At 39.8% G+C, this 14,987-nt stretch overlaps 1 protein-coding gene across 1 annotated transcript; it reads right to left on the bottom strand.

Annotated features, from left to right (window-relative positions):
- Positions 1 to 18: 18 nt before the first annotated feature.
- Positions 19 to 14,857, bottom strand: cpap (centrosome assembly and centriole elongation protein; the record flags this gene model as incomplete). The annotated part of the gene is made up of 19 exons (XM_079254347.1): positions 14,769 to 14,857; positions 13,931 to 14,334; positions 11,450 to 11,576; positions 11,181 to 11,330; positions 10,960 to 11,104; positions 10,750 to 10,855; positions 9,894 to 10,646; positions 7,865 to 8,648; positions 7,171 to 7,303; positions 6,591 to 6,756; positions 5,370 to 5,501; positions 4,756 to 4,893; positions 3,674 to 3,764; positions 2,661 to 2,818; positions 2,450 to 2,539; positions 1,986 to 2,126; positions 882 to 966; positions 518 to 638; positions 19 to 211 (listed from the first exon to the last, which is right to left on the bottom strand). The coding sequence occupies exons 2-19, from the start codon at positions 14,303 to 14,305 to the stop codon at positions 19 to 21; spliced, it is 3,888 nt and encodes a 1,295-aa protein (XP_079110473.1). The 5' UTR covers positions 14,306 to 14,334; positions 14,769 to 14,857.
- Between the last annotated feature and the right edge of the window lie 130 nt (positions 14,858 to 14,987).

Here is a 14,987-nt window from a genome sequence, read left to right as displayed (position 1 = left end):
AGATAGCTCTGTTGCAAGCTATGCCCAGTTGTCCAGGATGACGTTTCCCTCTTTGTCTTTGATCCTGAGCCGTCCAGTTGGGTAACGGGTTTCCTGCCTGCCGTCAGTGTAAACGGTCTTCACTGTCCCATCTGGGTACTCCCGTCTTTTGTAGTCTGCTGTGTGAATCTCCCTCTGGCCCGTGTTAAAATGGATCTCTTTGGTGCCGTCCCTGAAGGAAACGACATCCAGTTAGCTTTCATGTTAAACATCGTAAACAGGAAATAAAGTTCGCTGAAGGTTCAGGCTTTGCTGATGAATAAATATGATTAAAGCAACAATAACTTTCAAGCTTGGTAAATGTGAAAATTTGTTCTGAATCCATATTCAGTTTTCTCTGCTTATTAGACCAACTGGACAACCTCAAGGACTGGTACTAAAGTACATAGTCACAGGAAGTACATTTAGATTTGATTTTTTTTCCTGTAAAACTGGTGCAGTTTTCACTTGTATGAGTTGGGCTGTGTCGTTTACTTACGGGTTGACCTGTATGATGGTCCCGTCTGTCAGCACGCTCTCCTCCTTGCCGTCAGGGAACAGATTCTTCACCGTCTGGTCTGGAAAGATGATTTCTTTACGGCCATCTGGAAAATGTTTTTCTGGAGGAGGAATAACACGAGCAGTGAAAATATAAAAGGTTTCCTCTAATGCCAGCTGTATCATTATAAACCCAGCAGATAGTCAGGTAGGGCAAAACTCCACTGATTTAAGAAACTGGTGCAAAATAATTTAGTTATTTTTTAGATAAATGAGCCATTTATGTAAACAGACCAGAAAACCAGTTTCTAATTTTTTTTTTTCCAGGCAAAACTGAGCAGGTTTAGCATCATGTCTGCTCTCACCTGTCTGGTTGTTGGGAAAATGTAGCACTTCCATGCCGTCTGGGTATGTGATGTGTGTGGTCTGAGCTTCAGCGTAGTGGTAGATCTGTGCACAGGGAGCAGAGTTGAGAAAAGACGGTTAACTAAATCTTTTTCTGTGTACATTGTAAGCTGATTTTATTTGACTGAGTTGCACCAGATTTGTTTAATTGTGTTCTTCTCCAGTTATTCTCGGCTCAGAACCAACCTTCAACCAGCTGAGCAGATTACTGCAAAGCTGATTGCACTTTCCACAAGAGACTTCTGAAAGATATGCAACACCTTTATGCAGACATTGAAAGAGCTTAGCTTCCTCAAAAAGTAGTCTGTTCTACTTGTTCCTCTGACAGCCTCAGAGTTGCATTTCCAGTCTTGTTGGTTGTTCAGCTGAGCTCCCTGGTACTTTTTATATCCTCCTACCTCATGTAGATAAGAACCAGCACTTTGCCGAGCTCTTCCTCTTAAAATTCCACAAATGTGTTTCTTCAAGATGAGTGATTTTACACTATCCTTTAAACACAGACTCACATGGTCTTTATGTTGTCTAATCAGAATTACAGACAGCTGTAGAGGTATCCACCTGTATTTTCTGGAACTTTTCACACAGCAGTGTGGGTTGAATTGCATTAAAAGAAGTTTGGAAATCAAAGAACATGATCAACGTGGGCAGTAAAGTGTTGTCATGTGTTTCGATGAGAGCGAGCCTGATGAAGCAGGTAGACAACGGCCTCTTCAACACCAAACCACTTAGGATAAGCAAACTGGAATTGGCCCTAGAAGCTTGCTGAGATGAGCCAATAACGGCCTCAAGGAGTTCTTTCTTATTTTTGTATATTTAGTTATTAAACAATTTATAAAAAGAAATTTGAATAAAATGCATTGACTTTATTGGTAAATTTAGTATTTGTCCATTTTTTTTGCCTCCCATGATGAACCATGATTGTAAAGTCAGAATGTGATGGATTGACCACATAGTCCGCCGAGTCTGTCGCCATTTCCTGCCTTCAAGCGAGGCACCTGGTCCCCTGTAGCTCTCCCAGCACAGCTACACTTTACTGACTAGCTTTATTTAAACCAAAGTCTCACCACTCTCTGGTCCGCTGTGATTTGTTTGGTGTCTCCATTAAAGAAGGTGACCTTCACTGACTGGCCGTCTGCTGAAACCTCCTTCCTGGTTCCGTTGGGATAGACGAGAAGACGGTCGCCGCTGGTCAGAACCTTCTCTATCTGAAAGCATCAGATCCAAATCTCAGTTCAAATAGAAATTGTGTTACTCTCACAACTAATAATCCCTTTTGCCATAAATCTCTAAAGGTCACAGCAATCATTTTTAACCCTCAACGTCTGGCCATTAAAAGTGAACATAAACTAATTGACCAGCCAAGAAATATCCTTATATAGGCTATTATGAATTGGCTTTCATTATGTTTTTTTTCCTGTCTGTAAAGCGTCTTGAGATGGCATTGCTGTGATTTGACACTATATAAATAAAGTTGAATTGAATTGAAATTTATCAGGAATTAGCGTCCCGGTGATGCACATGGTCTCACCTTGCCATCAGGGTGCGTGATCACCTCCTGGGCTGATTCTGGCTCTTCAGCTTTGCTGTTCTCTGCTTCTTTTGGTGGCAGATCTATTTTCTGTAGCGTGAACACAAAAGTGTGTGTGTGAACAGTCTTAAGCCCGTATACCTGTAGGTTAATGTGCTGCATCAGACAGAACCTGCAGTGTTTGCGGTACATCACTAATGAGATCTGTTACCTGAGAGTAGTTCTGTAAGTCGTCTTGGTTTGGAGGGTAATCCTGATTCTTGCTGGCAGGTGCCGGCTTCTCCTCTGCTCTCCTGCCGGGTAGCGGTGAGGAAGAGGAGGATGAGGAAAAAGACCCTACTGATCTCCTCAGGCTGCTTTTCATACCAGCTGAAAGAGTTGGAGGAACAAATGTGATGATTCTGAACTTCACAGACTCTGTGTCAGTCATCAGACCGATTTAATTGATCAGAGACATTAACAACCCACAAAGATTTGGTCACACTGCACTGTTTGAAAGAATTTGCTGAACTATAAAACAAATTAATAAAATGCTAAAATTCAAACTGAAAATCGTCTTGCATCCAACCTACTTGCTGTTCTATATCTGCCAGCTAAAATACCTCACATAGCACATATTTGTTAGTGTGTATTCTGCAAATAGCTGCAGGCTGTGGCTGAAAATGACATCATGAAAGCACAGAGTTGAGCTAAACAACCAAGTTGCAAGGAAAATCATCACAAGAAGATAAAAGCTCCGAAGCTTTACAGCTGCTTTCCACCAACTAGTGTGCAGCCTCGAAAAGGAACGCACATCATTTGTTACCATCAATATTTGGAGTGTTACATTTTCATCTTGACTGTCCACTTTCACTTCTATTTTTAAGTGCAGCCCTTTAACAGAGATGTCCAAAGTCTGTCCTCGAGGGCAGCTGTCCTGCAGGTTTTCGCTGTATCATTGCTCCAACACACCTGGCTTACATTAAATGGATCCAACAGCCAATGAAGTTCTGCTCAATGGCACATTATTTTGAGTCAGATGTGTTGGAGCAGGGATACGTGGAAAAGCTGCAAGATTGTGGCCCTCGAGGCTCAGAGCTGGACACCCCTGCCCTATAGTTCCGACTATTTCCACAAACACCAGCTAATAATGTGATCCTACAGAAGTTAATGAAAGCCAAACCACAAACGTGACTTAAACACAAAACGCTGCACGTTAGAGATGAAACGATGTGAAGCTCTTACTTGCACCTGCAACATCTTTGGAGTTCCTTCTGGCTGCAGCGGCGCTGCTCTGTGGAGGGCTGCCAACACTACCTCTGGAGTCGAGGGGACTCTGACAACAAAACATTGACTGAATGTCACCTGGCTTGTTGAGACGCAGATAAAAGAAGCCGTAGTCATCCCTGATGTCTAGCACAGGTACATGTTTACCTGGGCGCACACACACACAGATATTTTTTTTTGCTGCTGTGGTTATTTTTATGTTTTTAATGCTTTTCACAGTAAGTCAGGTGACGGTTTGCGGCGTCAAGCCAGTATAGTTGTTTACTTCCCTGGAAACATACAGTGAAGGGTGTGAGTGGTGGTGGTGAGGTTGGTCAATGCATGTTGTGTGTGTGTGTGTGTGTATCTATGGATGGGTGTATGTGTGAGTCAGACTAGTCAGGGTTTTTTGTTTGGTTTAATACTTGTGTGTGTGAAGACTTGTTTTTATTGTGCCACAACTACTTTTACATAAAGCCCTTTGGGCTACTTTGGCATAAAAGGTGCTTTATAAACAAAATTCATCTTAATTTACAGATGTTTTCTGATTCTTTACTGGTGTTGCAACTGGTTGTCCTATTTTTTTTGTTTGTGGTTGTTTATTATTTGTATCTTTGTTATTTGTATCCCACGACCCCCCCGCATTGCTCTAGTCTAGTGTTTCTCTACCACTGTGCAGTGGCGCGCTGCTGCGCCTTGAGAGATCATCATGGGAAGTTCATGTCACCTAACTGGTCTAAATAACAGCTCTCTGCTCATCCAAACACACCCAGGTTTCACACCGAGTGAGTAGAAATATCAACGATCATAAAAGGCCTTTTCATTGTTTTTGAGTCTGATTATTTGAGTCTTATTCAAGATATTTTGACAACAACCTTATATTGTTAATAAAGGCAACAGAGTTTCATTTTTCAACATTTTCGGACTGTGGTGTGCCATGTGATCTTTTCAGTGAAAGCAATGTACTTTGGCTAAAAACAAGGTTGAAAAACATTGTTCTAGTCACACTTACTCAAAAATAATATAAAAACACGACCAACAGTAAAAACTGAGTGACTTACAGCAAATGTGACCCCTTTGGTCACAGATGGCACATTATTCTCGGATATTCTCGGACTGTCTTTTGTTTGCGTTTCCTTCTCTGCAGTAATGCAGCTTTTCTTTAAGGCACTGATGCGCAACTTTTCCAGCATCCGGATCTGAAATTAAAATAAAAGATAGTAAAGAAAAATGAAAAACAACCAAATGAAAAATTATTAAAAAAGAAAACTTTAAAAAGGTGTCTCTTTTGTTGCATACCACATAAACATAAACAAAATAAAGTACTGACATATGATCTGGGTGTGAATACATCAATTAAACAACAGCATCTGGTCCGCTTGACTTTGTATTTACAGATTGAATTAAAATGTTACTTTGACTGAATAATTTGGGTTTGATTTGTTCAGACAAGACTCATTTAAAATCATCTCACCAAGTTCAGTACAGCAATGCACTGCTACCTTTAACTTGTGTCAAGCCAGACTTGTTTAACTTGCAGGCTGCTGGACAGGCTGTTTTCTAACAGACTCCAGTCAGTCCTGCCTGAGATGTGACCGCAGTGCAAGCAGCCAACATTTACACATGTCAGGATGCAACAAAGTAAAAAGAGAAGAAAAACTTAGAAGTCAGGTACCTCTTCCCGGAGAGAGCTGCTCTCCTGGCTGAGGGAGTCGATCTGTTGTCGCAGCCGGCTGTGTGTGGAGGCCCAGCGGCTCTCCTTCCTCCTCACCTCCTCCTGCAGGGAGCTCAGCTGCTGCTTCAGGGACTGATGACACAATAAAGGGGAATGTTTTACTCGTATTACTTATGCAGTTTTTTTATTTAAAATAATCCATTCAGATGTGAACAATAATAATAAAGAATTGATATAAAATCAAGTTTGGAATTTGTTAGCTGAATATGTAAAATACTTGTACAAACTCAGGAACTTAGCTCTTAAACCTGTGATGAGCCTCAGGAGCATAAGAGTGAAATAAAGACTCTCCAGTGCGACTTTCTTTAAAATGTATAAAAGTTAGAATACTGCCATTATTTTTCCCTGGTATGCTGAGAGGAGGCTCACACACTGCTGGCTGGGTGAAGGGTTGCAGACAGGCTGTTTACATTGACAGTTCCATCACTGAGAGAAGTTCAGCTAACTAAACTGCAAATGTAAACATGGAGCTGCTATTAGGTGTAAAACCGATGTCTAAAATCTGGCGTAAAAGACGAGTTTACCTGCTCAAGCTAGAAAAGAATCATGTCATTTGGTTATTTTAGTTATGAAAATGGGGATCAGTGTTGACAAAACAGATAAAGACATCATGTGACATAATAAATTACAAATGAATTTAGATGCATTTTCCTTCCTGACACATGGTGTTTAAAGTCTTTTTTATTCTGATTTTATTGGTTTAATCAATTTATTTATTTTATTGATTAACTTGTATTTATTTTTTATTATTTATTCTGTATTGTCGTTCATTTATTTTTTATATTTTTTTTTAATGTAAATTGTAGCACATTTGTGTTGATTTTTTTTTCGTTATTTTTCCAGTTTTTTAAACTTTTTTCAACTATCAAACCATCAAAATGGCTCCCTAACATGTCAGTAAATATTTAAGTTTTAAAATAAACTTATTCAATTGCTTAAATTTCAGTCCAACGCTTCCAATATATAAATGTATAATAAAAACTAAATAAACAAAATAAAATCATTAACATAAATAAATAATATGACCTGATAAACAGTTGGTTATCTAGTTAGTACAAAACAGATTTTTTTCTTCAGTGAAATTTTTAAGGAATAAGTCTGTAAAATACACAACTATTATTATGAAAAGCTTGGATCCTTCAAAGTTTTCCTTTTACTAACCTGGATTTCTTCTCGTTCCTTCTTGTCGGGTATGGCTCTAGCGGCTGATGCATGCTTCTCAAACAGTTTGCGCTCCTTCTGCAACTTCCTGTTCTCCTCTCTCTTATATTCCTCAAACTTTATCAGCTCCTCTGATTTTGTCTGCTCAAACTCCAAACGCTCTTTCCTGCACAGAAAAATCCACCATTGGTTCAAACAAGAAGTGACATGGTTAAAGAAAAAAAGGACTGCATGAACAACTGAACACTTAGCTAAAATTTAATGCTTTTATTTATCATATGGGATTTTGTGCATTATTATTGAGATGTTGGAAGCCGAATCCAGAGCCCTTCCTGGAACGAAGCATGGGAACCATTTAGGCCTGGGGTGTCCAAGGCCACAATCCTGCAGGTTTTTTTATGCATCCCTGCTCAAACACACCTGACCCAAATGAATGAGTCATTGTGCTGAAGTTCATTGGCTGTCAGATCCATTTAATTGAGTCGGTGTGTTGAAGCAGGAATACACGGAAAACCTGCAGACAGCAGCCCTGGAGGTCTGACTTTGACACCCCTGGTTTAGGTACAGAGGAGCATATCACCTGAGCTCTTCCTGTTTTTTCTCATTTTCTTGTCTGAGTTTGGTGAGCGCAGCGTTCTCCTTCTTAAATCTTTCAATCTCTATTTCCAGTTCAGCCAGCCTCTCTCGTAGCTGTCTGGACTGGGCCTGCTGGGCTGTAAATGAGAACAAATAAAAGAGTAAAAAAACAAACAAACAAACACACAAACTCGTTAACGAAAAAAATTACAATGATATTGATTAACCACTAATTAATCAAATCAAACTTTATTTGTAAAGCACTTTTCATACAAAAACATGTCAAAGTGCTTAACATTAAAAATTCAAAACAGTTTAAAAACACACACACACACCCGTTACCCACACATGCACACAACCCAACCCTTCCCCTGATCATTGATGCCAAAATAAAAACTAATGACTTTAGGATTCGGTCATCTGTATCTGGCTTGACACTGCTGTGAGGAAACGACATCTGGGGAGTCTGTCCATGTCAGGAGTCGCCCCAGCCGGGGTCCACATCGCAGCCATATGGCTGCAATGCAGAACCCCTACCAACATCCTCGGCAGGATGACCCCCGCCACAACGGCCCCGTTGGTCAAACAGGTGCGGCCCCCAACATAGACGATCCCCATGAGGAAGAAGAAAACACTGGAGCTAAAAGGTTAAAAAGAAAAAAGAAAAATTAAAGCACTTATGGGATAATTTGTCTAACCTGTTTCGTCTTTTGGCTTTCTGGCCTCGGAGGCTGCAGGCTCCGGACCCAGAGGTGCAGTGGAAGCTTTCGGCTTCAAAGAGGGAAACAACCTCGTCATGAGTTTAGAGGCAGGTGCAGGATCTGACTCCGGGCTCTTATCCAGCTCCACAGCCTTGCTTGCCGCCACCTTCCTCAATAGAGTCTTCTCAGGTGGAGAAATTCTACTGGCTATCGTCTTGGAAACCAGACTAACCTCTCTACTGTCATTGGTTTTACTAGTAGCTGTATCCTCCATGTCATTCCAGGTGTCATCATCATCAAACACGACCTTCCCGTGTTGGCTTGCTTCGTCCTCTATCAGAGTGGAGTCCTCCGCATTGCTGAGGACATCATCGCCTTCCTCATCGTCCCCTTGTGCCACATCTGATGCTGAATCGTCACCTTGATAAGGTCGCTTGTCATATGGAGGGTTAGATGATGCAGGGAAGCACATGGTCCCTCTGACCACAACTTCCTGGTCTCCAGATTCAGAGCCACCATTGGATGATAAGTCAGATGTTTCATATTTGTCCTCTCCCCCAGAGCTTTGTCCATCTTCCACCTCTGGGCTCACTTTATTCATGAGCATTTCACCTGTTATCTCCATTGCAGGGGCTCCTGAGGCCAGAGAGCTGCTTCTGCCTGCTAAATCATCACTAGGGCATTTCGGAGTCGGTGACTTAATGGGAGTGGAAGAGAGTCGTCTCTGATGGCGTCCATTGATAAGCTGCTGCTGCCGTTTTTGTTGGTCCATTTTAAGAACCTAGGAGGACATAAAATATTTTGTGAATAGCACTTTTTTATAGTAAATGAATAAAATAACGCAGAAAAAAATATTGAAAAGTTAAGTGTGGTAACTTAAGAAGAATTGAATGCCTTTACTAGCTGTCTGACTGCAATAAATCTTGCAATTTCTTTTTGAACTTCTTGCTTCATATGTTGCAAATAATTGAATACTTTTTTACTGTTAAGATTTTGGGGATGAAATGTTTAAGTCATTTGAGATAAATGCTGCAGCAGGACAAATAGACTATAAAATAAGTAGAATAAAGTGATTTTGAACCATTAGTGATTAAATAAAATTGCAGTAATACAAGTTGACCACTTGAGGGCTGCAGAAACTACCTATAAACAAAAACTGAATATTGAGGTTTTACAACTTTAAAACAGCAGAAAAACTGCTTTTGCTGCATAACCATAAAGTATACTGACGTCTGTCTAGTTAAAGTCAAGGATAAGGAAACGGCTGAAAATCTGCTCCAAGGTTGTGGCTTAACCTGGGGAGAGCTTTTTCTTTAACAGCTGGTCTACACTCTATTTCATTGGCAAGTTAGATAACCTCAAACCTTCTCATCTTGTATGACAGCCGTATCTCATCTCATCTCATCTTATCCCATCTCATCTTATCTGAAATTATCTCATCTCATCTTATCATTAGTCATTATTACTATACTGAACACCAATAGAAGAAATCAGTAAGCCAAAACACGTTAAATAACCTAAGGCTACATAAACTAACAAAATTATGATCATTTTCTGATAGCCTGGAAAAATAAATCTTAAACTGATATTTTGCTTGGAATCTGGGTGGGAAAGATGACTGGAACAAAAGCATGTCCGTAACAAATGAGCTCAGAATATTATTTTAAGTTTAACAAAGATGTGAAAAGAAATTTCTCCTGTAGTCTCTGTTAGAAGTGTCATTCTTAAAGCTTAAACCTGAGTGACAGAGGATGCTTTAAGCTGGCTGGATTTTACAGAGAAAATAAAACATGAACATAAGAATAAGAATATAAAACCCATGAAAATCATCCAAATAATAAAATAACAGTGACACAATTAGTCTTGGCATGGGAATAAATCATTGCAAGGAGGCCCTCTGAGGCTATCCTCAAAATAATGTCCTGTCTAATATTTCACAGCTGAATCCAAAGTGAAAAAGACTGAGGTTGAAAAACAAAGAATTTTACTTTCAATAATACAGTTTGTAGTAATGTGAAGAAAGTACCTTCATGACAAACGAGGAGTTAGATGAGAAGGACAGTTCCTCTGCTGCTTGCTCCAGCAGCTCAAACTCTCCCAGCTCCATGCTTTCCAGCTGCTGGTCACATTCCCAGCGCTGGAGCTTCTCCTGAAACGACAACTCAAGGGAATCCTGCGGAAGTCCCCTTCCCTCCACTTGAGCAGTTTTTGTTCCACTTAATTCTGCTCCTAAACCAGAAATCTTGTCTTTGGCAGCATCCTTGTCAGCCTTTCCCGACCTTCCCACCATGCCCACCTGCTTGATTACAGGGTTTGGCTGTGTGCTTGGACCACAATTTCTCAAAACCTGAACGGCTTGACCCGCTTTTCGGTTAGTATGCTCGTTTCCATGCCCGGGTTTGTATTGCTCAGTTTGCCCATCTTGACATTCTGTTTGAATCAATTCTGTGTTGTGTCTTTGATGACTAGCCAAAACCTTTGTGTGTGCTGCCTTGCTCTCTCCTCTGATAACCTGAGGTGAAGAACAAAGTCCCTTTGCTCTGTTTTCCTTGTTGAGTACGGCAGTTTTACGTTGGACTGGAAACCGTGGGACACAGTTTGAACTGTCGTTCCTCATGAAAGCAGGTGCCGAGTTGCAGCGGGCAATTGCTTTAGGTTGGGGTTGACTTTTGTCCGTTGCATCCACTTTTTGAACTTTGCATTTGTTGGTAAATCTAGAAAGGCCCTCTCCTCGCTTCAGAAAGGTCCTCTTAGGATGGGCTTTGGCTCCATCTTGGCTCTGTTAAAGTGACAATACATGGTTTAATTTTTATCCTTATTAAAAAATGGTAAAAATATGAAAATAACATCATCCGTCTTGGTTGAGATAGATCTCTTTTTACCTGTTGTTGCTGGGCACACTTCAGCCTCTGCTCTTCAAGCCTCAGCTGCTCCTCCAGAAGCTGCTCAAATGTCTGCTTCTGACCACCGATTCCTGGCCTTATCGGTCTGGAAAGATGCGACAAAAAGAAATCGATGTGTTTCAGCTTCCTTGGCTTTTTCTCATCAAGCCAGTTTCATTTTGATATTTAGTCAAATAAAATTGCATTCACCTATCATGGCAGCTTTCATCTTCATTTCTGCCGTTCCCTTCAAGCCTCGCTACACCTTTCGGTTGGATTAATGTGTCATTGTGCTCAGGAAGATAGCTGGTATCATCACTCTGGTCCTGATCATCTTCTCTGAAGTTCCACAAACCTGCGGGAATACAATTAAGCGTGTTGTGTTTGTGTCTGACCCATCAGTCGCTGCAAACCTTAAAAACATTCCTTACCTTCCTCTTGGTCATCATCGGGATATTGACCTTTAGATTGCTGCTTTTGTCTGAGCATGCAGGTTTCACGTGGGACCTCCCAACAGTTCATGTCGGTCCTGTGACGCAGTGCATCTTCAACCCATTCTGCTTCTGACATCTCTGAACTCGCTGTTTATTATTCAAAATTCATTTTAGTTACTAATTTATTAAGTGAAACAGATATATAAACACTTACAAACTAACAATCTTAAGAGAAAACAAACAATTGGTTCTTTTCTGTTTCTAACCTCTTGTGGAGAATTTGGATCCATTCACAACTCCCAGCAGCCTCTGCTGCTCCTCCTGGAGGCTAAGCAGCTCCTCTAGCTGATGAGCTTTTAGCTGCTCCTGCATGTGTTGCTGCCATTTCCTTAACTGCACAAACACACACAATACAACATTGTAATTACACATACAGCAAAACCCAATCTATTTTAGTTGACTTGAAGGCAGGTCAACTTAACACTTTTGATTACAGCTTCTTTAGCTGTGGGTTGCCACAGGTTACCTTTAATCCCAGCCTGTGTTAAAACTGTTTACTTGCTCCTGACCTGTACTAAAGCTTTTGTTATTATTTTAGTCTTCAAGAATATAAATAGCCCCAACTGTGGGATGCTAAATATAGCAAGGGAAGTCAAAGTGGTGTTTGTAACTGAGTACATCGGTATTCACTCCTTAAACTGTAGGCTATGTTAGGGTAATATTACTACAGCTACTTTTAAGTGCTTTATTTATCCATGCATAGAATAGCCCAAACCATCCAGAGTCTGCATCACATCTCCAATTTTTTTTACATGAACATTTATAATACATTCAAATAAAATAAAATAAAATAAAATAAAATAAAATGTACAGGTTCAGTCTAGTTCTTCTACTTGACCATTTTCAGAGAGGGTTATTATTCATTATTATTACTATTATTACTATTATATTACTATTATCACTATAATTACTGCTGATTTTTTTTTTTTATTTAAAAAAAAAAGGCACCTTACTCAAGGGAGGAATCAGTATTAGCAAATAACCTATTTCCAGTTCTTCAATTGTCACTTTGCAGTGAACAGTCTGACAAAGGACCAAATTTGCATCTATGCCGGGATCACCAAATCCTGTTCTCCAGAGCTTGTGTCCTGCAGGTGTCAGATGTGGCCCTGCAGCAACACACCTGATTCAAATGAATGAATCATTACCAGACTTTTGCAGAACTTGAAAAGCAGTGGAGATCCTTTTTATTTTAATCAGATGCGTTGCAGTAGGGAAACATTCAATACCTGCAGGACACCAGTCCTCGAGGACAGGATTTGGAAAGCCCTGACCTATCCCAAAGATATGAGAAAATAAGATATTTATAGGCATTAAATTGTATTTTACACCATAAAAGTGATTCATAATGAACTACAAGATTTACACTTGGTATATTTTGGCATAGATTAGTGTTAGATTACTGTTCCCTTAGAAATTTCTGGAGATGGCCAAATTGAGGACAGAAGGCATGGCAGGTCTAAAACGTAGATTACTATTATCTGAAAGTGATGTGCTTTAGAAATACAACATAAAAAAACAGCTATGGTAAGCACCATCAGGAAGGATTGCCAATAAGAGGCCATTCTTAAGGAACAGAAGTGGGGCAAAATGGCAAAAAATACAAGAAATGGTAGCAGATCCTATTGTAGTGATGAGTCTTTCCCAGAACTTGGACCTCAACATTAGTGAAACCACGTGGGATAATCTTGTCAAAGACCAAAACAAAACATAGTTAACATGTAAAGGAGAGGCTTGAGACGTCATTCAAGAAGCTTGGAGTATTATTCTTAAAGAGCGCTTAGATAAAACACAAGATGGCTTGTCTGTGCTGTGCTAAAGTGTAACTTCAACACAGTCCGTACCCTCTTAGACAGTTCTTATTTTAGATCATCAAACTTACAAACTTTTATAAATTCTGTTATTCTCTCCCTCAGTATGAGTTGGAAAACACTGTAATTACCTACAGTTTTGATCCTTTATGTGCACTACTACATGCCAGTGGGAGGAAATGTCTTAAACTAAAGAGAAAATGGTGTCAAATGCACTATAGGCAAACAATGCCAATAGGTGCACGTGGATCCATTTATGCATTCGTACATTTTCAATTATCTTTCTTTCAAACACATAGAAACAAAGAAAAATAGGGGTTTGGGAAATTGCTTTTTTTTATGTTCTCTGCACCCTGCTATAATGCTTTAAGGTTTATATAAAGCACTTTGAATTGTCTTGTATATGAAATAAACCTGCCTTGCCTTTTGTGCTTCAGTTATGATGTAAACAGGAAAAAATGCCGACCGTTTACATTTTTAGGGAACATGTTTGTCTTGCAACTTCAGTAATGAGTATGACCTTGCAGGTTTATTCTCATATTGGATGCCACTCAGCCTCTATTTTCTTTTTTTTTTAAAAACGGTACAACATAAAGATCTCCTAACAGCATGAATATAAACACAAGGTAGTATCTGTTTTAAGCATGAAAAATCCCTTGTGATTGCAAATACCCATTTCAGACTGAGGCTAGCAGCGAATTAAAGCTATAACGATTAAGTCTTTTAGATGTTTCAGGATCAAAACTTGGTAAATGTCTATATTAATATGATACAGCATGTTTAAAAAACGAGACACATCATAAAAAATCTCTTAATATATAGTGAAACTGGTTCCAAGCCTGGTAGAAATAACATGGAAATTATTCACGTTCTTACCTGTTCAAGCTTCATCATAAGGGGAAGATCCTGTGATTTACTAGCCATTTCATCAAAGCTGTCGATCGGGCTATCTGACATTTTTGCTGGTACGGGGAACAAATTGTTCACCGGCCGAGGAGTCTCTCCTTCAAGTGATCGTGCATTTCCTTCGCCACCGATGCAGCTGCTGTCTGCGGAGGCTGGTAGAGGAGCAAATCCAGAGGAAAAGGAGTCGTTTGGCTGCAGTGGGATGGTTCCGATAGCAGAAATGTGCCGCAAAGATCCGGCCAGTTCCGATGAGGGATTAAGGATCACCCCGGCTCTAGTGCTACTTGGCATCCACCGGGCCAAGATTTCCCCTTGGGAGCAGTCAAACCCAGCTGGAGATGACATGTTGACCGAGGTGTTTCAGGAAGGGTTTGCTAATCCCGGATTTGAACGACAGATTATAGTAACAGGTTGAGAGTCAATTTCATCATGAATAAACACTGTCCAGCACAGTCTACGTGATCCATACAACTGTAAATAATGTAATTACTGATTAAAAATTAAAAAACGAGATTCGTAAAACTATCCCAGAACTAAGACCAAGAGCGTCAGTTTTAAATGTTTGGGTAGTTACACCAGTGTTAACAATACTGCAAATAAAACAAAAAACCCTTTAGAAAAATACCTAAGCAGTAGCCAGTGGGCATTTTGTTTGGATGTCGTAGCATTTAAAAGGCTTGGCTGTCACAGTATATATTGCTTCTGGAAATGTTCTCTTTTTCATACATAAAGTTTTTAAGGTTATAAGCGTAGTGACAATACATAAAATGTTAGAAATATTATTTGTGTCGAAACACGTCGACTTTACCTGTAATACGGTAGAAAAGCTGCTTTAATGGTGTAAAAAGTAACGTTTTACAAACATAACAGACAAAAGTTTCGAAGCCTGCCGCCATATCAAAACAAAGCCCGCGAGAGCGAATGACGATTTGTGCATTATGGGTAATGTAGTCCAACGTAGTTTTTAAAAATGTGGTTTTGTACATTTTCATGTTGACCTTTTTTTTTTTATCATGAAACTAACATA

The sequence above is a fragment of the Telmatherina bonti genome, assembly GCF_933228915.1.
Source record: "Telmatherina bonti genome assembly, chromosome: 15".
NCBI classification, from domain to species: Eukaryota; Metazoa; Chordata; class Actinopteri; order Atheriniformes; family Telmatherinidae; genus Telmatherina; species Telmatherina bonti.
The sequence above is the reverse complement of the archived record's forward strand: the minus strand, read 5'-3'. Positions and strand labels throughout refer to the sequence as shown.